Raw genomic sequence first — 23,192 nt, 5'->3', positions numbered from 1 at the left:
ACCAGGAGGAAAGGGGCTGGGGGCAGCCTGGGCTGGTGGGGTTGTGCCCACGACAGGGGTGGGACAGGGTGGGCTTTGAGGTCCCTTCCAACCCAAACCACTCTGTGACTTCAAAACGCAGAGACCCGAAGCACAAAGCTGCTATCAGGCTGAAAGGCAGCTCGGACTGCACAACAATTGAAGTCTTTGAGCCTGGAGATTAGGACAATAAAAATGCTTCTGGCATGGGACAGAAGAAGGGAAGTTACTGTCTCAGACATGCTCCAAGCTTTTGTACAAGGCCCACAAACACAGGCTTTTTTCCAAGCTTGAAACACTCAAAGTTCAGTACGCAGAGCCGGCGAGACCCTGCGGTGGGAAGAGGCTGCCCCTCTGGAGTTCACACACCAGCCTTGCTCCCCTTGCACCCAGCAAGCGGCTCTGCCGGCGTAACAGGACAGCAAGGCTCAGCTCAGGAGCTCAAGCTAAGAGGATGATCGGGGACAGGCTGGTGACAGCTGACCTCTGCCACATGGCCCTGCCACCACCAGCCACTGAGCTATCGCAGTAACAGCCCTCGCTGTCCTGCTGGGATTTCTGAAGCACCTTCCCACTCTGCTGGGCGCCCCGGCTTGCATTTGCTCTAACGGAAAAGGAACGAGCTCACGCAGTCTTGCTTTCCCATCTTGTTCTTGTCCAAGCCTCTCCTTTGTCACCTGCTCCGCAGTAGCACCCCAGTGCAAGTGCCAGCTGTGTTTCCCGCGTCCACCCGCTCCATTCTCTCTTTTCCAGGCCTGTATTTCATTTTATTTCATTTTCCCAGTACAGGCGGTGTGTGTTGGAGTCTCCTCAGGGCCACGCAGACACGGCGGCACCTGCTTTCCCTGTCTGTCCATGCCAATCCACCCTCCCCAAGTCCTCTTGCCCAGGACGTGACAATTCAAAACTGACCCAGGTCCCAGTCTCCCAATTACAGAATTTGGCCAAATGCACAAACCCAAGAAAAAAAAAAAAAACACAACACAAATTGAGATGTCATTACAGTTTCAAGTTCTTTATTTTCCTGTGTCATTCACCGACAGCTATCTCCAATTGTCCCTACGGAACAGAGACAAGGTTGTGTGTACCCTTGCAAACGACCTCTCGGTACTAAAAATAACTATTCTGGCATAGCCCAGTACTCCAATACCTCACAGAGAAGTTTCTCACGTGAGTTACAGCTGCACCCTTGCACGCTATCCAAGAGCAAGAGCTCTAAGGCTGATGGCAAGAGTTTGCATGGCAAGCCAGGTTCTCACCTCAAGGCACAGAGCGCAACAGACAAGGCAGCAGCTTTTTGTCTTTTACACACATTAAACACTTGTGCAAGGAATACGTGGAAGAGAGGTCAGCGCTGAATTAGAGGCACTGCTCGGTAATCTCCTCTGATGCTGTCAGTTCTTCTCAAAGTGCACAACCCTGAGCCAGGCACAAACAGTTACGCACGCCACAAAGCAGAGGCAACGGCATTTGAGCCAAGACACCAGTTGTTTCAAGCTGAAAACAAAAGACACCAGACACTCAGAACCTCCAGCAAAAGAGGCCCACGGATGACACCTCTAACATTAGAGAAACGACATCCAGAATCCAGCACCAGGGGGAAGGTGCTGCTCTGCAGGGGGCGGGATCCTTGCTGGCAAGGAGTGTGCTGAGGTGCTGCCTGCCCCGCGCTGTCTGGGGGTGACAGCGCAGCACGCAGAGCTCAGGTGGACAGGGAGATTTTCAGCTTTCATCCCTGTGGCTGGCCTGTCAGACGGCGCGTTGGATGGAGCAGCATCGAAACACCAGCGTGAACACAGAGCGTATGTCTGATCTGTGCGGATTCAGTGAGCTCCTACTGAAAGGGGTGAGAAAGCTTCCACTCCCCGACACCTGACAAAATCCAGGCAGAACGGGGCAGGCAACAAAAGGCTCTTGTTTGGAAGGGGAAGAAAACAGGAGCACCTGGCACTGCACCTCTAGTCTCACGGAGAATAAAGTCTTTGGGTCCAAGGCCACGCTGATGAGAAGCCGTGTTAACAATCCTTGCGGGCAAGAACAATGAGGGAATTTGTCACCTTTATGAGGGGTGATTTCACAGCGCCACGGAAGGTCCTGTTCGATTTCCAGTGCAAAAGTAGTTGCACAACCTAAGACCCATTTCCAAGGAGAGCGTTCTTGTGTAATAACAAACCAGGTTGGAGAGCTTAATGTGCAAATTCAGTCAGCTTCTGTGATGAGTGAGAGGGAAGTGAACTTAGTCCCACCTTATCGCTTCGCAGCAAAAGATCCCTGTTACAGGAAAAGAAACACCTGGTTATTGACAGTCCTTTAGCCCAGAAATCTGGTGTTACTTCAGTTTGTATGGAGTGGAAGAAGAAAATCCACACCAGAAAATTAAAATCTTTCCACGAGTGCTCAGGTCACGAGACTACTGAAAGAAGCCAGCATTTTCTCAGATTAGGTTGTGCAATAACGATCCCTGCAGTCAAACAGGAGTCCTCATGCCTGGTTGCGAGGAAAGAAGGGAAGGGGAGAGGTCTGCTGCTTCAGGGCAAACCGAAAGCCCGAGCACGTGGCTGACCAGCGGCAGGAAGAACTGGGAAGAGCTACCTCGGAGGGGGAAGCTCTAGAGGCCAGGAACAGGGCAAGGTGGCATTTCTCCCTCTCGCACACAGAGCACGTGGGGTGCAAGGAACATACCTTTCAGGAAAATAAGCCTGCCTGGCTCTTGTCAGATATCAACTGTTCTTCAGTTGATGCTTCTTCAAGACTGAAGATGTCAGACCTGCTTTTTGCTTTGGACTGGACCCATGCAACGATACCACCCACAGCTACCAGGCAGCTCAGGAGCGCTAAAGAGAAGAGTGCACAAGCAGAGAACCACTCACTGCACCTGGTCTGGACATCAGCACCAGGCTCTGATGCTCAACAATCAGAGATCAGCATCTTCCTGAAGGATAACGCACAGACAGCACGGAAGTGTTAGTGTCAGACCGCAGGGAACAAGATGCCTTTCCAAGGGGAAGGCACAATTTGTCCAAGTCAGAGCTCCAGAAGTGCTCAAGCCATGGCGTACAGCCTCCCCTAAGCCTCCAAGCCCACAGAACACAGCTACTGATGCTGGTCTGGAATAAATGTCATTAGAAAAGTCAGTTATGGCCTAACCCTGAGCCAAAACCACGTGCAGCACTCCAAGCCTCACATACCTGCAATAATCAACACCCACGTGCAGCCTTGACTCCTCGATGGCAGAGTGTGCCCAGGCACTGGGGTAGCTGAAGCCTCTGTGATGAGGAAAAACAAGAAGTCCATCAGGTCTCCCAGTCACCTTAAGATCAGCATTCAAAACAGCCTCCAGTCCAAACCTGACCGAGTTCCCAGTTCACCCTAAGTGTGCCAACAGGTTCGTATTGCTTGAAGCAAAGCCTTATCTCCTGTTACTGTTAGTCCGCACAATAGGAGAAAGCTAGGAAATTTTCCTCACCCCTCTTAGGCAGGGAAGACTGTTAGGGTAAGAGAAGACAAAGCCAATAAAGCAACCAGTGCTGGTGGACGAGAAGTTCAACATGAGCCAGCAATGTGTGCTTGCAGCACAGAAAGCCAGCCGTATCCTGGGCTGTATTAAAAGCGGCATGGCCAGCAGGGCAAGGGAGGGGATTGCCCCCCCTCTGCTCTGCTCCTGTGAGACCCCACCTGGAGCCTTGTTTTCAGCACTGAGGCCCCCAGCACAAGAAGGACAGGGACGTATTAGCATGAGTCCAGAGGAGGGTCACCAAGATAATCAAGGGGCTGGAGCAGCTCTCCTCTGAGGACACGCTGAGGGAGTTGGAGTTATTCAGCCTGGAGAAAATAAAGCTCTGGAGAGAACTTACAGTGGCCTGCCAGTACCTAAAGGTGGATGCCCCACCTTTAGGTACCCCCAGTACCTAAGCTGTGGGTGCCCCACCAATTGAAGTGCTCAAGGCCAGGCTGGATGGGGCTTTGAGCAACCAAATTTAGCGGGAGGCGTCCCTGCCCATGGCGGGGGTTGGAACCAGGTGGTCTGTAAGGTCCCTTCCAACCCAAACCATTCGGTGATTCGCTGACTTCCCTCAGCAGAGCCTCGTGGCAGTGGCTGGTTCCACGGCAGCCAGAGCCACGTCCTGGGGAAGAAACCTCTTCAGAGGCACTTCCCGAGGGGGCCCTGGGGTGCTGTGCGCTGGCTGCCCGGAAGGAAGTTCAGGTGGGGCTCCACCGCCCGAACCCCAAACACCGCCCGAGGCCCGCTGCGATGACCGGGACGGCCCCAGAGGGGCTAACACCCCCTCGGACCGGGGCCGCCTCGCCCCCCCCCCCGCCCCAGCAGGGCCCGCAGCCCCTCGCCCCCCCCCCCCCCGCCCCGCACCTGTGCTGCCGGCGCCCGGCCCCGCCGGGCTCCCGCTGGCCTCGCAGCCCCGCTCGTCGCGCTCGTCCAGGCAGTCGGGGTGGCCGTCGCAGATCCACTCGCGGGGGAAGCACTCGCCGCGCGGCTCCTCGCAGCGGAACAGCCCGGGGGGGCAGCCCGCGGGGCCGGGGCTGAGGGGCGCCGCCAGAGCCCGCCCGGCCCCGTCCCCGTCCTCCCCTGAGGCGAGGCCCCCGCAGCCCGCCCGTGGCGCGCACCTGAGGCGCCGGCGGCGCCAGCCAATGAGAGCCGAGGGCGTGCGCGGGGAGCGCGCGGCGGGAGCCAATGGGGAGGAGGGGAGCGAGGGGAGCGCGGCGCGGCTGGGCCCCGCCCGCCCGCTCTCGCCGCTCCCGGGCGGCAGCACCACGAGCAGCAGCAGCAGCAGCAGCAGCAGCAGCAGGAGGCGCCGCGCCATGCCGCCGCACGCGCGCACAGAGCCCGCCGCCGCCGCCGCGCGCCTATAAAGCGGGCCGCGTGCGCTGGCACGGCGCATGCGCGCAGCCTCCGCCCCCTCCCCAGCGGCACTGGCGCGCGACCTTCAGGCGGCCCCGCCCCTCAGCGCCCCCTCAGCGGCCGGGGGGGGGGCACCGGGGGCGGCCGCAGCCCGTCAGCGCCCGGGGGCGGCGAGCTCCGCCCGGGCCGCCGGTCCCTGCCCGGCAGGCGCCGCGGCGTTGGTCTGCGGCGGTGCTGGGCGCTGCTTCTCTGCGAACGGCTCGGGTCGGAAGGGGCCTCAGGGACGGACCGGCCAGGCCCAACCCCCCCGCCGCGGGCACGGGCACCTCCCACCGGCACGGGGCGCCCGGGGCCGCACCGAGCCCGGCCTCGAGCACCGCCACGGGGCACCCACAGCTTCCGTGGGCAGCCTGTGACAGCGCCTCACCACCCTCCGAGGGATGGATTTCCTCCAAACGTCTCATCTGAATCTCCCCTCTTTTAGTCTAAAGCCCTTCCAGCTTGTCCTGTCGCTATCTGCCCAAGCAAAAAGTCGCTCTCCGTCTTTTCATAAGCCCCCTTCAAGTACTGAAAAGCTGCAGTGAGGTCACCCCAGGGGCTTCTCTTCTCCAGGCTGAACAGCCCCAGCTCTCTCAGCCTTCCTTCACAGGAGAGGTGCTCCAGCCCCTTGATCATCTTCACGGCCCTCCTCGGGACCCGCTCTGACAGCCCCACGTCCTTCGTGTGCTGGGGGCCCAGACCTGGATGCAGCACTCCAGGTGGGGCCTCACAAGGGCAGAGCACGGGGGCACAATCACCTCCCTCCCCTGCTGGTCACTCCTGTGTTGATGCAGCCCAGGATGCAGTTGGCTTTCGGGGCCGCAAGCTCACACTGCTGGCTCATACCAAGCTTTTCGTCCACCAGAGCCCCCAGGTCCTTCTCTGCAGGGCTGCTCTCAATGAGCTCTTCTCCCAGTCTGTGCTCATGCCTGGGATTGCCCCAACCCAGGTGCAGCACCTTATGTAAAGACTTCATAGGCTTTTCATAAAGTTTTCCAGGTCCCTCTGGACGGCATCCCTTCCTTCTGTTCTATCAACTGCACCACTCGGCTTGGTGCCATCTGCAAACTTGCTGAGGGTGCACTTGATCCCTTTATCTGTGTCACTGTTAAAGATAGTAAACAGCACCAGTCCCAGGACAGACCCCTGAGGGACACCGCTCGTCCCCGGCCTCCACCTGGACATAGAGCCATTGACCACCCCTCTCTGGGTGCGACCTTCAAGCCAGCTCCTTATCCACTGAATGGTCCACCCATCAAATCCATCTCTCTCCAATCTGGAGATCAGAATGTCATGTGGGACGGTGTCAAAGGCCTTACAGAAGTCCAGGGAGATGACATCGGTCAGTCTTCCCTTGTCAACTGTGTGTACGATTTTTTAAGCTCTGTTGGCTGGTCCTGTCAAGACAGTGGGATACAACTAATGCGTTCAGACAACTGACTTTTCGAAGACCCAGCATAACCCTGTCAGCAATCTTCCAGCATCTTTGAGCAGCTGCAGGAAAATAGATAAACTTGCTGAAGAATAATCTGCAGAGCCCGTGGCAACATCACGGCACAAGCCTGCCAAATCAGCTGTCCCTGGGGATGGGCAGGACCACCCCCAGGTGGGTGCTGTGGCTGAAATGCGTGTCATTGCAGCAGGGCAGGCTGAGCAGGGGACAAGGTGCTTGCTGCGTGAGCCAGAAATGATCTTCGCTGCTGACTGACTGTTAACAACTGGCCTGGGAAGTGAAAGGAAGCAGCTGGATTCCTTTGAACCAACGCACACGAAGTATCACAAAGAGCCTGGCATGCTACAAGGCGAAGCTTTAGCCCAAAATCTGTATCAACCATTTCTCACAGATCACAGCCTTAAGGGAGTAGCGGCAGGATGAACTGACGAAGGCTAAATCCATCCTGAGCATGACTGAGGCAGACGGGAACCAAACAGTGCCATAGACTAGTCAACGTTTCTTACCAGCAAATAAAATCATCAGGTCCTTTGCAGCTACAGGCATGCTTTGTTCTGCTCTGACCTTCAGTGATATTCCAGCTGGAGCAGAGAAGGCCACAGACGGCATATATATCCACTAAGCCCCAGCTCCAGTTCGTATACTATCTTACTATTCCCTCAAGAAAACTTTACATCCAAAACACCATTAAAATAATTTGAACAATTCAAACAGGACAGATAAAATGGGAGGATAACTACAACTTTAAATGTATTTATTAGTCATACATCAGCAAAACTAGGATAAGTTCCATACAGCAGCATTGTAGCTAAATCCACTGCAGGCTTACCCGTTAGAGTACTGCTTTTTCATGAGCTGACATCTGTACATCCAGCCTTATTAATTTCTCACAAATAGGGCTGGTCTTTTGAAATTTCCCACTTCCTAATTGCTGGCCCTGGTGTCACTGGCTTTTTCTCAGCTGTTGTCACTGCAGAACCTGAACTGGGGTAGAAAAAGGAAAAGAGAAGAAGAGGTTTTAATAGTGCTCAGCCTAAATTAAGTGTTGGTTTTATTAACGCCAAAAGTCAATTTCCAGCCAACTCCTTTATTTGTTCAAGAGGAGACAAGTACAAAGAATTAGCTCAGCCTTCTTTTAACCTGTAAGTCAATGCTACTTACTGAAAGAACTCCGTATTTTCGGTACAAACCACGCAGGGCTCGAACCTGCTCACGTTGAGCAGTGAGAGCGGCAGAGCCGCAGGACAGACCAGGTCAGACCTACCTGCTGGCCTGAGCCCCTGCAGCGAGGGTTTTCTGTGTCGACGCAACCACAAGAGGAGGGAAAGCCTCTCGGCGTCCGTCCCGCGTGCAGTAATAGTTGTTGGCAAACTTGTGGCTGGGACCCACCGGGAGCCGAGGCGGCGGCTGGGTTCTGGATGGGAAAAGTTTAAGGACTTCAACGCGCCGGTGGGTATCAGGGAGGCTCAGCGCCACGCCACACAAGCGCTGCGGTACTTCCTACGGGTCAGGCAGGGGCTGTGAGGTGCCCAGGGCAGCCGGGAGGCCCGAACCGAACACGGTATTATCACATAACGCGTTACGAGGCACGGCCCTGGGCACCCTGACCGGGTGGGCAGCATCCCTGCCGCAGCGGCCTGAGGGCCCTGCCCACACCGCGGCTGTGGCCGCACGGAGCGGGGCGGCAGCAGCCCCCTCGGCTCCCCGGTGCCCCGCGGACAGCCCCCTGCCCTCGGGGGACGGGACCGCAGCGCCCCCGGTACCTCTTGGAGATCTCCGTGTAGCGCAGCTGCAGCTTGGCCTGGAGGTCCCGCTGCAAGGCAAGGCGAGAGCGTCTCAGGGGACGAGGATGGGGGCGGCGGCGGCCGCCCCGCCCACCCCCGTACCCCAGCGGCGCCCCGCGGCCGCCCTCACCCCCGCGGCGAAGTTGCGGAGCCGCTGCACGATGCGGGTGGCCGTCGCCATCTTGGCCGCTGTGAAGGGCAGGGCGGGGCGGGGCGGGGCGGGGCGCGGAGCGGCGCGCGGGGCTCGCCGGGTCTCGCGAGACTTGGCGCTATATAAGGCGGAGCGGGGGGCCCGCCCCCTCCCTTCCTGCGCCGCCGAGCCGCCATGGACACGAGCCGCGTGCAGCCCATCAAGCTGGCCAGGGTGCGGGGCGGGAGCGGGATGGGGCCGGGGCCGGGCAGAGGGCCGGGGCCGCGGGCTGACGCCGTGCTCTCTGCCCGCAGGTGACCAAGGTGCTGGGCCGGACCGGCTCCCAGGGGCAGTGCACGCAGGTGAGTGGGCCGGGCCGGGCCGCGGGGCCGCCGCTAGGCCGGGCCGGGCCGAGCTGACGCCGCTCCGTGCCGCAGGTGCGCGTGGAGTTCATGGACGACACGAGCCGCTCCATCATCCGCAACGTGAAGGGCCCGGTGCGCGAGGGCGATGTCCTCACCCTGCTCGAGTCCGAGCGCGAAGCCCGGCGGCTGCGCTGAGCCGGTGGGTGCCCCGCTGCCCGGTCCTGAGCCGGTGGGTGCCCCGCTCCCCCCGGCACTGCCCGGCCCCGCCGCCCCCCGAGGGGCGATGAGGGGGCTGGCGCCGTGCCCCTGGGCAGACACAGTCTCTGCTGTTCCCTTTCAGGTGATGAAGACTTGTCCCGTGTACTCGGAGCCACCAGCATGCATCATCTCAGCTGGACGTGGGTCACAGATGGAGAGGAGCGTGGCGTTTGTGTTGTTCACACAATAAAGGTTTTTTTTCCAATTCTCCTTTGTCCAGGACTCACTCACTGAGCGTGTGAATGTTCTGGCTTGCCTTGGTGTGCACCCACCTTCCTTTTGTTGTTGGGTTCAGTCAGACAAAAGCACACCCTGCTTGTGACTGGGGCTACACGTTAGGTCTTCATCTTGACATATCTGTGTTCTTGTGTTTTTGTTAATGTGTCGTTTGCAACAAAAATAACTTATTTTTTTGATTACAGCAATGTTAATTCCAACCACTCTGATAAGTGTTTCTCTGTGCGTCACCAGCAGAGTGCCACTGGTATACCTGATGGACGTCTGTAGAATCTGATAACAAGTCAAAAGTCAAACTTTGTACCAGTTTGAAAAGTGGCTGCCTGCTGCTTCTGTTTCTCTGTCCTCAGTAAGCTATTCTATAAATGCCACTATAAATATAACTGCTTGCTGTCTTTCCTGGCAGTCGCCCACAAAGAGCACTCATCGCTCTCCCCTTAGAGGAGTTGGTAAATCAATCTCACTTTCTTCTCAGCTTTCCCTTCCACCACAGTATCAGCTAGAAGAGTTTATTATTTTAGGCTACTATATAAATGTAGAGGTAAGACTGAAAGGGTTAGGAACCAGTCTGAGAAATGTCACAGTTTAGGAGGTGGTTTCTAAGCACTTTGCCCCTGTGGCAAACTAGCATTTTCTACCAAGTGGGGAGCGATGCTGTTTTGTGATGTGTTTGAACTAAGTCAGGTCTGTGGCTCCTAATGCTGTGCTCACTGTCACGCAGTGTCTGTCTCATGGGGGGTGTTCCTCCTTTGATGTTCTGAACCTTATTAAGGCACTTCAGTAACAGGGGGGAATGAAGGCTTGAGAATCCCAAAGCTCAGGAGAGCACTGAAGGAATTGAATGTTCAAATTGCTGAACGTAGGCAGTTAGCGAGGGCTGTTGTTCAAGGCTGGCATTGAAGGAGCATCTGTAATTCTTTTTTTCCTTCCTGCAAGTGGCAGCTGTGCCCTGGTGGGGCCTGTGACTTTTACGGTCTGGAGAAAGCAGTTGTTGGGGACATGCCTGTGTTGTTGCTTGACCTAGCTCTTTGATTCCTCTGTGGTGTCACTTTAGTTTCAGAGCATAGGGTGCATCTCTTACCCTGCTTCTGGTGACAGAGCTCTCAGGGGCTAGTTCGGAGTGCAAGGAGGGGAGCACACCTTGGAGCTTACTTCTCTGGCTGCTCTTTTCTCCCAGCACAGCTTTGGCAGTGACCTGGGAGCCTCTGCACTCTGGACAGGAGGCAGTGCGGGGCTGCCAGATGTGAGCAAGGTGTGAGGCGTCAGCTGTGAATTAGTGGCAGCTGGGGGTGAGTTTGTGGGGAGGTGGCTTGGAGCAGCTGTTGCCCTTCCCAGCTGTCCCCGTGTGGTCGGTGTACCCTCAGCCCTGTATGAGGAGTGAGGTCACCTCGCATCCCCGCTGTCGGATGATTGCCCTACAACAAAGCAGCTGAACAGCACCAACACTGGGGCAACCCAAGGAGAGTGAAGGGGGTCCAGTGTCTTGCTTGGTCCCATGAAGTGAAGCAGGCCAGAAGATGCCACCCTGTGGTACCCGAATCCAAGTCCTAGCTCTGGAGCAGTTCAGCTGGAAGAAACCAAGACTGATGGATTTAACCAGTTCGTAAACTTGTAGGGAATGGGTTGAAATGCTGGTGACTGCTCAGGGCCAGGGCTGTGCCCGGGCTGTCCCTCTGCCAAAGCTGTTCTGGGGCTTTTAGCTTGACTCAAACAAGGAGGCAGGAGACTGCTGATGGTCGTTGTAATATTTCAAAATAATTTTACTTGAAGTTTTATTTATCTTAAAAATAAACATCAATATTAAAATGTCAGTAAACAAACCTGTGAAACCAAAGCAGTGAGTATGGAGTACATACAGAGCAGCGTAAAGAGAGTGGCTGTGAGCATCTTATATTAACTTCAGTGCAAAGCTGAAAAAGGGCGAGGACAGCGGCACGTTGCCCAAACGGGTTTCTTGGGGAGCATTTCCCAGCAGACAGAATGGCTCAGACGAGGCCTGTGGGGTGTGAGAGTGAGGGAGGAAGATGAGCTGAGGAGTAAGAGGAGCTGCGACATGGGTCACCTTTGTGAAGGAGTCAGAGAGCGCAGCCTGCTTCACATGCAAAAGCCTTTTTTTTTTGCTCCCAGTCCTTAAAGCTTACCTTGTCTGTTCCCACCCCGCCTGGTGCGCACACACTCACACAGACGCACACACGTGCTCTGACATACGCGTCCATCTCCGCAGGCCCTAGGCTCTCTCCCTCTGAGCTCTTCTTGCTGATCTCTTTTCCTGGAGCTATCCTCAGCCACCCTTCCCTTGGGGAAGTGGGCAGAAAGGGACTCGTGAAGGCAACTCGAGCCCCTGAGCTGCTAGTGGCTGTGAGACAGTTAAAAGGGGAAGTGTTCACAAGGTGATTTTTATCTTTCCTTCTGGATCCTGTGTGGGGCATCAGCTGGGCAGGCCCAGCCCCTAAACAGTTGTGGCTCTCAGTCCCCTTCTCTCAGCTTGGCTGTAGCCCCAAGCATCCGCAAGTTTTGCTGCCATCGAGCAAATCAAATCGTTGAGTGATTTCATGTTGAACTCCAGCTTTTTTGACAAAGCAATGTGTTTTTTTTTCCTTTGTGTGCATGTGCTAGAGAAGATTCAGGTTTCTGCTGGGAAATGAAACGCCGGAGAAGATAAGCGCACATTTCAGTCTGGAAATGCTCCTGTGGCAGCGTGAGCCAGCTGCTCTGTGTCCCCTCTCCTGTCGCTGCTGATGCTCGCCCTCCTGCAGCCCTGCTCCCCATCACTGGCTCTGCTGCCCTCCTGCAGTTGCTGGGAGCTGGCTGTAGGAGCAGAAACCAGCTGCTATTTCTGTTGGCTTTCTTTTTTGCTGTTCTGGTGAGCTGGGGCCTTGCAGAGGGCTCCAAGGTGGCACAGCTCCAGTGATCGTGGCCGGGAGTGGAGGTCGCTTGATGCTTGGCTCCTCTGTCACTTGGAGCGAGGGGGGCACCGTGGGACGCTTCCTGCAGCAGGCAGGGCGAGCGAGGCCCAGGGACGGCGCCTGCTCTATTGACAGGAGGATGAAAACTTCTTCAGCCTCAGGGAGCAACTCAGCACACGAAGGAGCAGCAGGAGGGGGGGGACATAAATTACAGCCCAGCACTGAGGATGGCCAGCTGGCACACGGCTGGATCCAAAGGTCATTCTAATTTAGTTTCTTTGGGTTCCCGGGGCTCTTGGTGCCTGCTGTTGATGTCCCCTGCTGTAGAGAGGGAGGAGTCACCAAATGTCACCGGAGACCATCCAGTGGCTCCTGGTGATGGCCAGCCAGGCTGGGCCCTTGCCACCGAGGATGCGCCGAGCACCTGGGATGCTCTGCTCTCGCCTCCACAACCCCTTCCTCGGGGACCATCAGCTGCTCTCATCTGTCACGGTCCCGTTCCCCTCCCGCGCTGCCCCCTGCCCACCGTGCAGGGCACCGTGCCACCTCTGCGTCCCTTGCACGGGACAGAGCGGGCGGCAGGGGCTGGGGGGCTGCAGTACTCACGTGGGGCTGCGCCTTTGTCCCATTGAGGTGGGCGTACAGGAGCACCGCGATGTTGCTGTGGCCGGCCTCCAGCGCGATGGCGACAGCGTTGTTCCCATCCTAAGGAGGGCAGGAGAACAGTTGGGAAGAGGTTTGGGTCCAGGGGCGGGTGAGCACGCCTGGGCCCCGGCGGCTTACGCTGTCCACGATGGAGATGTTGCAGGTGGGCTGAGCCAGCAGCAGCTTCACGGTCTCCACGCGGCCGTGCTCGCAGGCGCACATCAGCGCAGTCGAGCCCTCCTCGTCCTGCAGGTTCACGTCAGCTCCGCAGGCGAGCAGGGCTTCCACCATCTCCTGCCGTCCGTGGCTGACGGCCAGCATCAGCGCCGTCTGGCCAGCCTGCGTGATGTAAGGGACGCTGCCGGGACGGTCGTGCCACCCGCTCGTCCCCCTGCTGCCCCAGTGCCCGCAGGGGCTCTGAGCACCTGCTTGCCCAGAGCTGGAGCCCCGATGCCAGAGGGATGAAGATGCATGACGCCCTCCCCACGTACCGCCCCCGCCAGGTTTGGGGTCCTGCCCTCGGGGTGGGCTCAGGAGGCGAGTGCGGCCCCGGGAGCTGCCCGCTAGGGGGTCAGGACGCCGCGGCCCCCATCCCACACCAACCTGGCTGGCCTTGGCATTGACGTTGCCCATGCTGAAGAGCCTCCTGACCACGTTCATGTCGTCCTCCTGCTCGACGGCTGCCAGCGCTGCCAGCATGAGTGCCGTGTAGCCGGCTTTGTTCTGGTGGTCCACGTTACAGACCCCTGTGGGGACGGGCAGAGCCGGGGGAGGCTCAGGGTGCTGCTCCCGGCGGGGGTGGGGGGGGGAAGGGAGGGCGGCATCCTGGCAGGGGGGACATTTCTGGAGCTGTGGCAGACCTGAGGTCACCCACCCGTGTCCAGCAGCAGCTGCACGATGTGGAAGTTGGAGTGGGAGACGCTGTAGTGCAGGGCTGTGTTGCCGTTCCCGTCGGCCAGGTTGACCACGTGGGCCAGGAGGGCTGGCGAGAGCTCGGCGAAGGCCAGGAGGTGGTTGGCAACCGTGTCGGGGACGGACGACTTCTGGCTGGACAGACGGAACCACTCCTGCAGGACCAGGCTGCTGCTGGCGAGCTGCGGGCAGCGAGCGGGGCTGAGCCTCCGCGTGGCGCAAAGGCAGGACCCCAAAGCCCAGCCCAGTGCTGGGACGGCCCTGGCTGAGTCCACGCGGATTTGGGGGTTAATCTGGGACTTGTTTGGGGGAGAAAAGCGTTGATCCGGCCTTCGCTGGCCCGGGGGTGCCCCCAGCCCCGTGCCGTGCCACCCGCAGCACCCAACTCACCGCCTCCTTGCTCTTGGTGGCCCCGGGATGGCCCAGGTGCGTCTTGACGATGAGGCAGGCCTCCCGCATCCTGGGGCTCAGCTCAAACCTGGGGGGAGCACGAGGGCGGCTGCAGCACCACACGGCGAGGAATCCCTGACCCCTCTGCCCCCCAAGCAAGGCCCCAAGGTTTTGATCCTCTCCCCAATTCCTTGCGCTCCCCCCGGTGAATGTCCCCCCCCACCCTGAGCCTTCCTCCCCAGGCCTGCAGCCATGCCCCTGGGGTGTCCAGCCTCCCAAATGCAGCCTTATACGGACGTGCTCAGACACGATCTGCCCATTTTTAGGCCGAATTTTTTCCCTTTGTTGAAAAATGCTACTGAGGTTTTTTTTTGTTGTTTTCTTTTTTCCGAATTATCTCCCGTAGAAAAGAGGCAGCTGCAGCCTCGGTCTCGTGGTTTCCTTAGCAGACCCGAGATGCTGGAATGATTTTTTTTCTGCCGAATGGTTTCCGCAGGAGGCGAGTGTGTTTTTCCCATCAGCTGCACCGAAACGCGGCGCAGAAGCCCTGAGCCATGCCTGGCACCTTCCCTCCGGCACTTACTTCTCCTTCACCTCGGTGGGCTCTGGCGGGGCCACGTTGGCTCCCTCGTGCTCCTGCTGCTCGCCCGCCTCGCTCTGGCCACCCCCGGCATCCTCTTCCTCCTCCTCCGACGTGTCGGTGCCACCCTGCTCCTCACTGTCGGAGCTGTCGGCTGAAGCCTTCTCAGAGGAGCTGTCTCCATCCTCCTCCTCCTCCTCGCTGGATGTGCTCTCATACCTGTGCAGAGGGAGGGGGCTCAGTGATGCCCTGCGGTGGGAGCTGCCGTACCCGCCGGTCCCCCCGGAGCTCCCCACTGCCCCCAGCACCGAGGGCACACGGGGCGCAGGCGGGAGCCCCAGGCACGTACTCCCCGTTCAGCACGCCCACGAACTGCAGGCTCTTCTTGCTGCCCTCGGCCTCGCTCCGGGGGGCACCGTCCCGCTTCTTCATGATGGACTTCAGGGCTCCTGGAGCAGAGAGATGGGCAGCAGGGGTCAGTGAGCCAGACCCCCCCAGGGCTCCCGGGCACCCCAAACCCCCTCCCCAACTCACCGGCTGCAGGGCTGGCGGCTGCTCTGCCGTCCCGTGCTGGGGACGGATCCCGGCCACCGGCCACCACCTCCAAAGCTGCGGCCCCAGGGGCCGGGCTGCCCAGGCACGTGTCCCCTGTCACTTCCAACACCGCCGCCGCACCCTGGGGGCTGCTTGGGGTGCGTTGGCATCCCGCACCGCCAGCGCTGGGCTCCAGCTCCTTGCGTGCTGGGACAGCGGTGCCTGCATCAGCAGCGCCCGTGTCGGCGTTGGCCCTGTCGGCGCTGGCTCTGTTGGTGCTGGCTCTGCTGGAGCTGGCCATGTCGGTGCTGGCCCTGTTGGTGCTGGCCATGTCGGCGTTGGCCCTGTCGGCGCTGGCCCTGTCGGCGCTGGCCCTGTCGGCGCTGGCCCTGTTGGTGCTGGTCATGTTGGTGCTGGCTCTGCTGGAGCTGGCCATGTCGGTGCTGGCCATGTCGGCCTGGCTGCCTTTGTCTTCGTGCCCCGTGGCCACATCAGGCCCGACTGCCACATCCCGCCTGTCGGGGCAGCAGCCCACCCCGATGCAGGCCGTCGGCGGGGAGCACCCCACGGCCACATCCGCCGTCTCCACGGGGTCGCCAACTGCCTGGCTCTGCGTCACCACCGCTGCCTCCACCAGCACCTCGGCCACCTGTGGCTTGGCCGTCACCTCCTTGTCCGTGCGCCCGCAGGGCCGGCGGGCGCACACCTCCAGCCGCAGCTCCTCCAGCTCCCGCGTGGCCTCCTGCAGGTGCCCCTCCATCAGGGCAATCACCTCCTTCTGGTGCCCCACCGTCTGCTGCAGCAGCTCCAGCTCCCGCTCCACCTCAGGGGCGAGCCCCAGTGAGGACTCGAGCACCCACACGGCTGCGTCCCGGCGCTCTGGGGCCCCGCTGCCCGGCTCGCCGCTGCCCGCCTGCTGTGACTGGTAGTAGAAGACGGCGTCGGTCATGGGCTGGTCCTCGCCCACGGCCACAGAGCGGCACAGCCTCTCGTCACCCCTGGGGCGGGCGGCCGTGCCCTTGCCCGGCCAGCCACGGCTGCCCCGCTCTGACACGGCCAGCTTCTCCGTCAGCTTCCTCAGCTCCGCGATCTTGCTTGCTCGACCCTTTGCTGGCTCTGCTTCGCACTCCAGCCCCGCTCGGGGCTGCTCCTCGCTCCCGCCGGGGCGGCTGAGAGCCTCGCCGGGCTCCACCGACAGCTTCTCCATCAGCTTCGCCTTCTCCTGCTGCAGCTCACAGATCTGCATCTCCAGGAAGGGGATGGTTTTCACCTGCTCCTCCAGGTCCCGCAGCTGCCGCAAGGCCGCGGCCATCTGCTCCCGCACGTGCTGCAGCGGGGCAGCGCCGAGCCCTGCAGCCGGCGTGCTGCGCCCCGAGCTGCCAGGGCTCATCCGTGCGGAGCCCGGCTGGCCCTCGGTGCCCGCCGGCACCCATGGGTGCACCTGGCTCGGGGCGCCCGGCTGCGAATGGCTCTGCTCCTGCTCTAGCCTCCTGCTCGTCTCCAGCAAGGTCTTCTCCACCTGCAGGTTTCGTGCCAAGCACTTGCGGGCAGGAGGCGGGAGCAGCCGCACGGCCGGCGGGGGAGACGTGGGGTGGGAGGTTTGCTTGCTCAGGGGCTCCGGGGGTGCCCGGCCGTGCGGGGACAGCAGCAGCGCGGTCCTGCCGTCCTCGCTGGCCGTGGAGGTGAGGGACTCGGTGGAGGTCCAGCCGCTGGTGTGGCTGCTGGGGCTGCGCAGCGTGCCGAGCTGCTGCCTGGTCCCTTTCGCCCTGCGCGGCAGCGGCACTTTCTTGAGCGTCTGGCCGCTTTCGATGTCATCGACGTATTTCAGGAAATCCAGGTCCAAGAGGAAGCCGTAGGGGGTTTCCACCGAATACGAGCTCTTCTCCCCATCGTCTTGGTCCCTGTACAGGAAGGGGCCCCCGAGATCTGCAAGACAGGCAGAGACGCTTAGGGAGGGAGCTGGCAGAGACAGGAAGGCTTTTCCAACCAGGCTTTGCCGGGATTCACAGCCTGCAGCCCCCCCCCCCGTGATGCTGCTGGACAAGGACGTGGTGGACGGCCCATCCCTGGCACCTGTGGTGCCATCAGGTGTTGCAGGGCACCTGCTCTGCTTTCAAGTTGCTGCAGGTGATGACACCCATCGGGACGGGATGGCTGAGCCCTGCCCCTCCCCTTTGCTCCTTCCCCTGTCCCCTGCCCACAACGGCCCTGCCAGGTCCCCACACACAGCTCCGGTGCCTTTACCTGGAAGGTTCTGGTTCAGGTGTGCGGGCTGAGCCATCTTCTCCCCGGGATGCCGCCAACCATGGGACCATCAACCTGTAACAACAGCGGGGCCCTGTCCTGCGACACCCTGCAAACCGGACCGTCCCCAGCAAGCCCAAACCGCTCCCCTGGCGCGGGTGCCCCAGCCCCGAACCCGGGGCACATCCCCGCGGCCATGCCCCGACACCAGCTGGGTCCCCTCCGGGTGCCGGCACCGGGCTGGGGCTGCTCCCAGGCGGGCGAGCCCTGCGCTGCTGGCGGGGCTGGGGATTGTTTGTACATTTAAGGAATGCTTCGCAGCCTGGGCTGGGGCGGCCACGCTGCCAGCTCCGAGGGCGCAAAGCCATGAGTCAGAGCTCGGCTGCGCCGGGGGAGCAGGCTGCGAGAAGGAGGCTGTTGGAGCGGGGCACTGAGCCTTTACGGGAGCAAGAAGTTTGCCTAGGATAATGAAACCAGACGCTCCTGCAAAGCCACGCGACCGCAGGCGTCTCCCAGCACCCAGCAGTTGCTCCGCACCACGTCCACCCTCGCCGCAGGGCACCCTGCGTTGCCAAACCCCCTCCGCTGCTGACCCCCAGCCCTGGCTCCCGCCCACCCTTGGGGGCTGCTTGGTGGCCCCAAGGATAACATGGGATAAGGCATGGTTGGGGGGGTGCGGGGGGTGTGAAACGAGAGCCTGGTTTTCCCAGGAGCCAGGCACGCGCAGGCTGGAGGGGAGCCAGCGGGATGCCCGCCTGCAAGCCTGGCACTCAGTGCAGGGAGGCAGGCACCGCGGCGAGCACCGGCATTTCCCTTCCCCGCGGGGAAAAAAGGTGCAAAAAGGGGCTGCAACGTTCCTGAAAACCCAACAAAAGGCGAGGGGAGGGAAATGGCAGCGCGGGCCACGGTCCAGGGGTGAGCTCACCGCCGAGGGGCTGGCAGCTGCAATTGTTCAGCTCCAACCTGCTGCATCTGGGCACTGGGGCTGCGGGAACAATGTTGATTTGAGCCAAATCGAGCCCGGTGCTGGGAACATTCCTGTTCCCAGCTTCGTTGATCCCTTGCAGGAAGCAGCCGTCACTCAAGCAACGTCTGTCCCAGGAGCTCCAGTGCTGGTCCCCGTGTCCCCAGGGCTCCCCGTGCCCATCCCCACACTGCCTGGGGGTCCCTGTGCCGTGGGGGACGTGGGGACCCTCCCCACAGGGCGCTGTGCAGCTGTCAGTGGGCAGAGCATTTGGCCCTGGGCTATTTTCGGCACCGTCAGGAAGAAGGCACAGGACAAGTGCCACTGTGGGCGAGTCGGCGGAAGCTGCTGGCACGTCGAGGCCTATTCGGAGAGCGGCTCGGCGATGGTGTGAGCGGCCAGAGAGGCCCAGAGGCATCAATGCCACAGAAAAGGACCAGGTCTGATCTGCCTAAGGGAAGCTGGGGATCAGCATTGCCTGGAAAAGGGCACAGGGACCACCGGCATCCATAACCGAACCTTTGGGACCGAGCGTTGGGCATTTCGTTCCTCTCCCCGGCCCCACCCTGCCCCCAAGCCCGCCACCTCCTTTTAACGAGTTGTAGCGAGCGACTCACTGCAAATCGCTCGGCTGGCCCCGGGCGCAGCTGGGACCGCGCGAGCCTCTCCCCACGCGGGGATGCTCCACGCTTCCACCTGTCTCACCCAGCAGCCGGGAGCCCGCGGCCCCACGCTGCTGGCCCTGGCACGCAGGGATAAGGGGCTGGGTCCAGCCGGGCAGGATCGGACCCTGGGCTCCCCGACTCCACCAACCCACCCCAGCCGACGAGCATCCTGAGACAACCGCCTCCGCCTCCCTCGGGATCTTCTCGGCTGAGAGCCACCCCCGTGCCGCCACCCCACCGCCGGCCTCATGCCCAGCAGGCTCACGCATCCTCCTCCTCCTCGCTGAACTGGGGAAGCGGCCGGCGTCCTCCTGCACGGGGCCTGGTGCCCTCGGTGCAAGTAAACAGCGCCGAGGCCAGGATCGAGTCCCCACCGGGCTTCGCACTCACCGTGGATCAAGCGGGAGGAAAAGGGAGAGCAACAGGAGCGGCCGTGCGGCCCCGAGCACGGGCGCATTTCCTCGGGGAAGCGGCCCGGCAGCTCCCTTCCGCCGCGCGACCGGGAATTGTCCTGCCTGGGGCCGCGCCAGGAAAAGCCACCGTGCTCAGCACCGCCGTGCTCAGCACCGCACTGCAGGGGGCTGCAAGGGCTGGGCACCGCGACGCCTCCCATAAAGCTTGTGGCAATGGTGCCCCTGCTCCAGCGTTGCACTCGCTTTCTTTTAGCCGTCCCCTCCACGCCAGTGACCCAGGGACGTGCTTTCCCCTCCTCGTGCCTGCTCGGCCAACTGCAACCCAGCCCACGACTGCCACTGGGCTGGGAGGGGAGGAGAGGAGAGCATCAGGCCGAAGTTGAGCTCTTGAGGCTTGAGAAGAGGAGCTGACACGCAGCAGCGGCGAGAGGGTTAAGTCCCCACGTCCCAGCCGTCACCTGCTGGGCTCGGCCACACAAAGCCAGCCTTGTCCCCGCGGCCGCCAGCACCGCGGCACCGGTTCAAAGAGCAGCCGCTCTCCATCTCAGCTCAGGCCCTGGTGGGGAGGACCGTGTCGGCGGCTTTGTTGCAGAAGGCTGGGTTTTGGCAGCCTCGGCCGCTCCCCTGGACACAGGGCTGGGTGCTGCCGGGTGCCTCCGCACCCCTGCCGAGCCAGCGGGCACCCCTGTGCCCAGGGGAAGACGTGCCAGGACCCGGCGCTCTGCTCAAAGCACCGGTCCCAGAGATGGGAGGACCCTGTGCCATCCCAGCTCCCTTCAGAAGAAGTTAAAGCATCATTTCTGGCCCTGGCATTTCCGCACAAAAGCTGGTTGGCGCAAGCTGCAGTGCTGCCGGGGAGGCTCATAAGCAAGACGGGGACGTGCAGGGACCGAATTGTCCCTGCAGAGCTGGGGCTGTGCTCTGCCCTGGTCCCACACTTGTTTTATCTCCTCGCTGTCGTACTGATGCCCACATAGGAAACTTTGGGCCAAAGCGGAGCTGCTCAGCTCGAGTACAATAAAAATCCACAGCAGGTGAGAGGCCCCAGGAGCCAAGCTGGATGCGGAGCTGCGCCCACACAGCCGAGCAAGCCGACGACAGCCACCGGAGATGAATCTGCCGGCCAGGCCTGGAGAGGAACCCTGGCTCAGGACCACCCAGCACCGCACCCCAGGCTGAGCCCAACCCACTGCAAGCCGCTGGCCTCATGGTCCATGGGGCGATGCTCCTCCAGTCCCAAAGCCCAGGGCCAGTGGGCGAGCGATTTTTGGCCACCTCTGCACCGCATCCCCTGGCGAGGGGCGCAGCGGGGCTGCTCCCTGCCCCAGCCGCACGATCCACGGGGCTGGAGCGAGGCGACCGCCCAGGGCCGGACATGCTGACGGCGCTCCCTGGCCGTCCTCCGAGCCAAAACACTGAGGTCATGAGGAATGTGAGAAGAACAGAGTCCAGAGCGGCCCCGGCCAGTGCGACTTGATTTATCTTCGCGAGGCACGTTTCCCTTGAAGCTGCGCACGGGCGATAAGCCCTGAAGCCCCGGGCTGAGGCTGTTCCAAAGTTAAAGGGAAACCACTGAGCAAGCAGGCGGCTTCCTCCGCAGCAAGAGGGCAGGAGCTGCCAGCGACCTGCTGGGATTTGGGATCCTCGCACGGAGCCGTCACAGCCCTGAGCCGGCTGTCACTGGGGCACATCACCTGCGATGCCACCGCCGGTGTGGCGGGCTGGGCACAGCCAGGGGGGTTTGGGTGCTCACCGCCCCTTCCCCTCAGTGCCTCTGCCCTAGCTGGATGGGACGGACGGGTCAGCCCGTGCCTGGGCCACCCAGGGCTGCCGCAGGTCCTTGGCCACGCACGGGGTGGGTGTGCCTGCACTGACACGGGGACGGAGGGAGGGGGGAAAGGTTCGGTCTTCCCCACAGCCTGATTTGAGGGCTGGGCTCTTCTTTCTGGAGTTGTTGTCACCGTTGCCTGGGTCAGCCGGTCGGGAGGCCAGGGAGCTACTCGGGCTCCCACCCGCTACAGCGATGCTCGGACCTCCCCGAGCTCACGCAGCGCCCGAACAGCGGGCGCGTGGTTGGCACGCAGACGCGCTCGCCTGGGGAATGGCTCTGGGTACCCCGTCGCACCTACGGGGCTCCAACAGCTCTGCGCGCTGCTCTGCTAGGAAACACCTACTGCCGGTCCTGCACCCGCACCGCAGCCCGCCAGCGTTTTCCACCAACACCTTCCAATCCTTTCGGGGCTGGCGACGAAGCACGGAGCGGGCAACGAGCCCCGACAGCCTGCGGCCGGCCTGTGGCAGGGAGGCTGAATCCACGCCGGGTGGGCGCTCAGGCACCGGCGGGGGACGGGGGGTTCCCCGCAGGCTGAGCCCTGGCCTCGCCCTCCCCAGCTGGGAGCACCCCGTGCCCCGCGTGCTTGCAGCCCCTCAGGAACCCCACGGCACCCACGGGGCCCTGGGTCCCCGGCACCACGGGGTGCCCGCAGCCCCCCAGCCCGGGACCCCCCCGGATCCCCTCGGGACCCCCCCCCCCCCCTCCCCGCCAGCCGCCGTTCGCCGGCCCGGCCCCGACGGAGCGCGGCCCCCGCCCCGGTGCCGCTCCCCCCGCTCCGGGTCTGTCCCTGCCGGGATGCCCGGAGCCCCTCCGCGCCCCCGGCGGCTCCGGCGGGGCGGCAGCGACCCTTCGTTGGGCCCCGTCCCGCCGCCGGAGCCGCTCCCGGGCCCACCGCCCCTCACCTCGGCGGGCCGAGCCGTGCCGTACCGGGCCGTACCGGGCCGTACCGGGCCGTACCGGGCCGTGCCGGACGTCTGGGCTGCAGCCGGGCCCCTCCGCGGGGCCGCGCTCCCGGGCCCGGCGGCTCTGGGCAGCGCTGCCCCGCCGCAGCCGCGGGCCGAGGGCCGAGGGCGGTGCCGGCGGCGGGGCCGGGGCGGGGCGGCGGCGGGCGGGGATCGCCCCCGGCCCGACCCGGGACTGGCACCGGCTGCTGCCGCCGCCGCCCCCGGCACCGCCCCGGCGGGATCGCGCTCCCCGCATCGACGGGAGCGGGGCCCTCCATGGTGCCCCCCCCTTCCCCCGGTCCCGGTGGGGTCAGGGTGCTCCCCCCCCCTTCCCCGAAAGTCCACTGGCTTTATCTCAGTCCACCGGGCTGGGGGACCCCCGCCATTCGCACCCCGGGGGACAAGGGGTGCCCCGAGCGAAGGCAGCCTGGGCTGGGGGGGGCCCTGCCCGGCTCGCCCCACAGAACTGGGGACCCCCAGAGGGACACCGCTGCTGGCCCAGGGGGCTGGGGTCCTGCCGCCTGTGCCCCACAGCCCTGCCCGGTCCCCGCCGCCTCGCGCGCTGTGCCCGTGGCCCGTGGCCCTGTGCCGCTTGCCCTGGCCAGGCTCCCCAGGCCCGGCCCTGCCGGGTGTCTGGCAGCCTTCCCCCGGCCCAGCAGCTGGCTGTTCGTCTCCTTTTCCTGCCAGATTTCTTCCCCGCCTGCTTTGCACGCCGGCGAGGTCTGGGCCGTTCCCCATCCCGCAGGGACCCTCGGCAGTTTCGCACCTTAAAGCTTGCCCTCGCTATCTGCTACAGTGTGGATTTGCCTGCCGAATCCCTCAGCACCAATTTTGTTTCTTTCTCTTTCCTTTCCGGCAGGATCCATCCCCAGCTGCTGAACCCCTGGGTATTTTTCCACGGCCGGCTCTTCCGTCACGCTGCTCACGGGAAGAGCAGGAGAAACAAGACGTGCTTCCCGACATCCCTCCCAGCTGGCAGCTTGGGGACTTCCTGACAAAAGGTTTGCATCCGGACGGAAATA

At 62.0% G+C, this 23,192-nt stretch overlaps 4 protein-coding genes across 9 annotated transcripts; 1 reads left to right on the top strand and 3 right to left on the bottom strand.

The window, feature by feature from the left end:
* Nucleotides 1-1,006: 1,006 nt before the first annotated feature.
* CD320 (CD320 molecule) lies at nt 1,007-4,919 on the bottom strand. Of its 2 annotated transcripts, XM_080566283.1 has the most exons (4): nt 4,385-4,876; nt 3,207-3,284; nt 2,701-2,852; nt 1,007-2,289 (listed from the first exon to the last, which is right to left on the bottom strand). In XM_080566283.1, the coding sequence occupies exons 1-3, from the start codon at nt 4,833-4,835 to the stop codon at nt 2,704-2,706; spliced, it is 678 nt and encodes a 225-aa protein (XP_080422409.1). In that variant the 5' UTR covers nt 4,836-4,876; the 3' UTR covers nt 1,007-2,289; nt 2,701-2,703. The 2 variants fall into 2 exon arrangements, with proteins under 2 accessions (XP_080422409.1, XP_080422410.1); XM_080566284.1 differs by lacking the exon at nt 2,701-2,852 and having other exon boundaries at nt 4,385-4,919.
* A 2,172-nt stretch (nt 4,920-7,091) lies between these two features.
* Nucleotides 7,092-8,389, bottom strand: NDUFA7 (NADH:ubiquinone oxidoreductase subunit A7). Its single transcript, XM_080566292.1, has 4 exons — nt 8,280-8,389; nt 8,129-8,178; nt 7,630-7,779; nt 7,092-7,349 (listed from the first exon to the last, which is right to left on the bottom strand). Exons 1-4 carry the CDS (start codon nt 8,328-8,330, stop codon nt 7,253-7,255), a joined length of 348 nt encoding a protein of 115 aa, XP_080422418.1. The 5' UTR covers nt 8,331-8,389; the 3' UTR covers nt 7,092-7,252.
* A 14-nt stretch (nt 8,390-8,403) lies between these two features.
* On the top strand, nt 8,404-9,109 carry RPS28 (ribosomal protein S28). The gene is made up of 4 exons (XM_080566301.1): nt 8,404-8,513; nt 8,594-8,641; nt 8,717-8,843; nt 8,985-9,109. Exons 1-3 carry the CDS (start codon nt 8,475-8,477, stop codon nt 8,837-8,839), a joined length of 210 nt encoding a protein of 69 aa, XP_080422427.1. The 5' UTR covers nt 8,404-8,474; the 3' UTR covers nt 8,840-8,843; nt 8,985-9,109.
* A 1,765-nt stretch (nt 9,110-10,874) lies between these two features.
* On the bottom strand, nt 10,875-23,082 carry KANK3 (KN motif and ankyrin repeat domains 3). 5 transcript variants are annotated; one of them, XM_080566194.1, is made up of 12 exons: nt 22,937-23,082; nt 17,351-17,425; nt 15,495-17,032; nt 15,107-15,374; nt 14,922-15,021; nt 14,576-14,791; nt 13,993-14,080; nt 13,565-13,784; nt 13,294-13,436; nt 12,829-13,029; nt 12,652-12,750; nt 10,875-12,366 (listed from the first exon to the last, which is right to left on the bottom strand). In XM_080566194.1, exons 2-12 carry the CDS (start codon nt 17,385-17,387, stop codon nt 12,310-12,312), a joined length of 2,967 nt encoding a protein of 988 aa, XP_080422320.1. In that variant the 5' UTR covers nt 17,388-17,425; nt 22,937-23,082; the 3' UTR covers nt 10,875-12,309. The 5 variants fall into 5 exon arrangements, with proteins under 5 accessions (XP_080422320.1, XP_080422318.1, XP_080422317.1 ...); XM_080566192.1 differs by lacking the exon at nt 22,937-23,082 and adding an exon at nt 22,119-22,316; XM_080566191.1 differs by lacking the exon at nt 22,937-23,082 and adding an exon at nt 22,129-22,316.
* Nucleotides 23,083-23,192: the final 110 nt, after the last annotated feature.

Source organism: Anser brachyrhynchus (assembly GCF_964034855.1).
Source record: "Anser brachyrhynchus genome assembly, chromosome: 23".
NCBI lineage: Eukaryota > Metazoa > Chordata > Aves > Anseriformes > Anatidae > Anser > Anser brachyrhynchus.
This window is presented reverse-complemented; position numbering and strand designations above follow the sequence as displayed.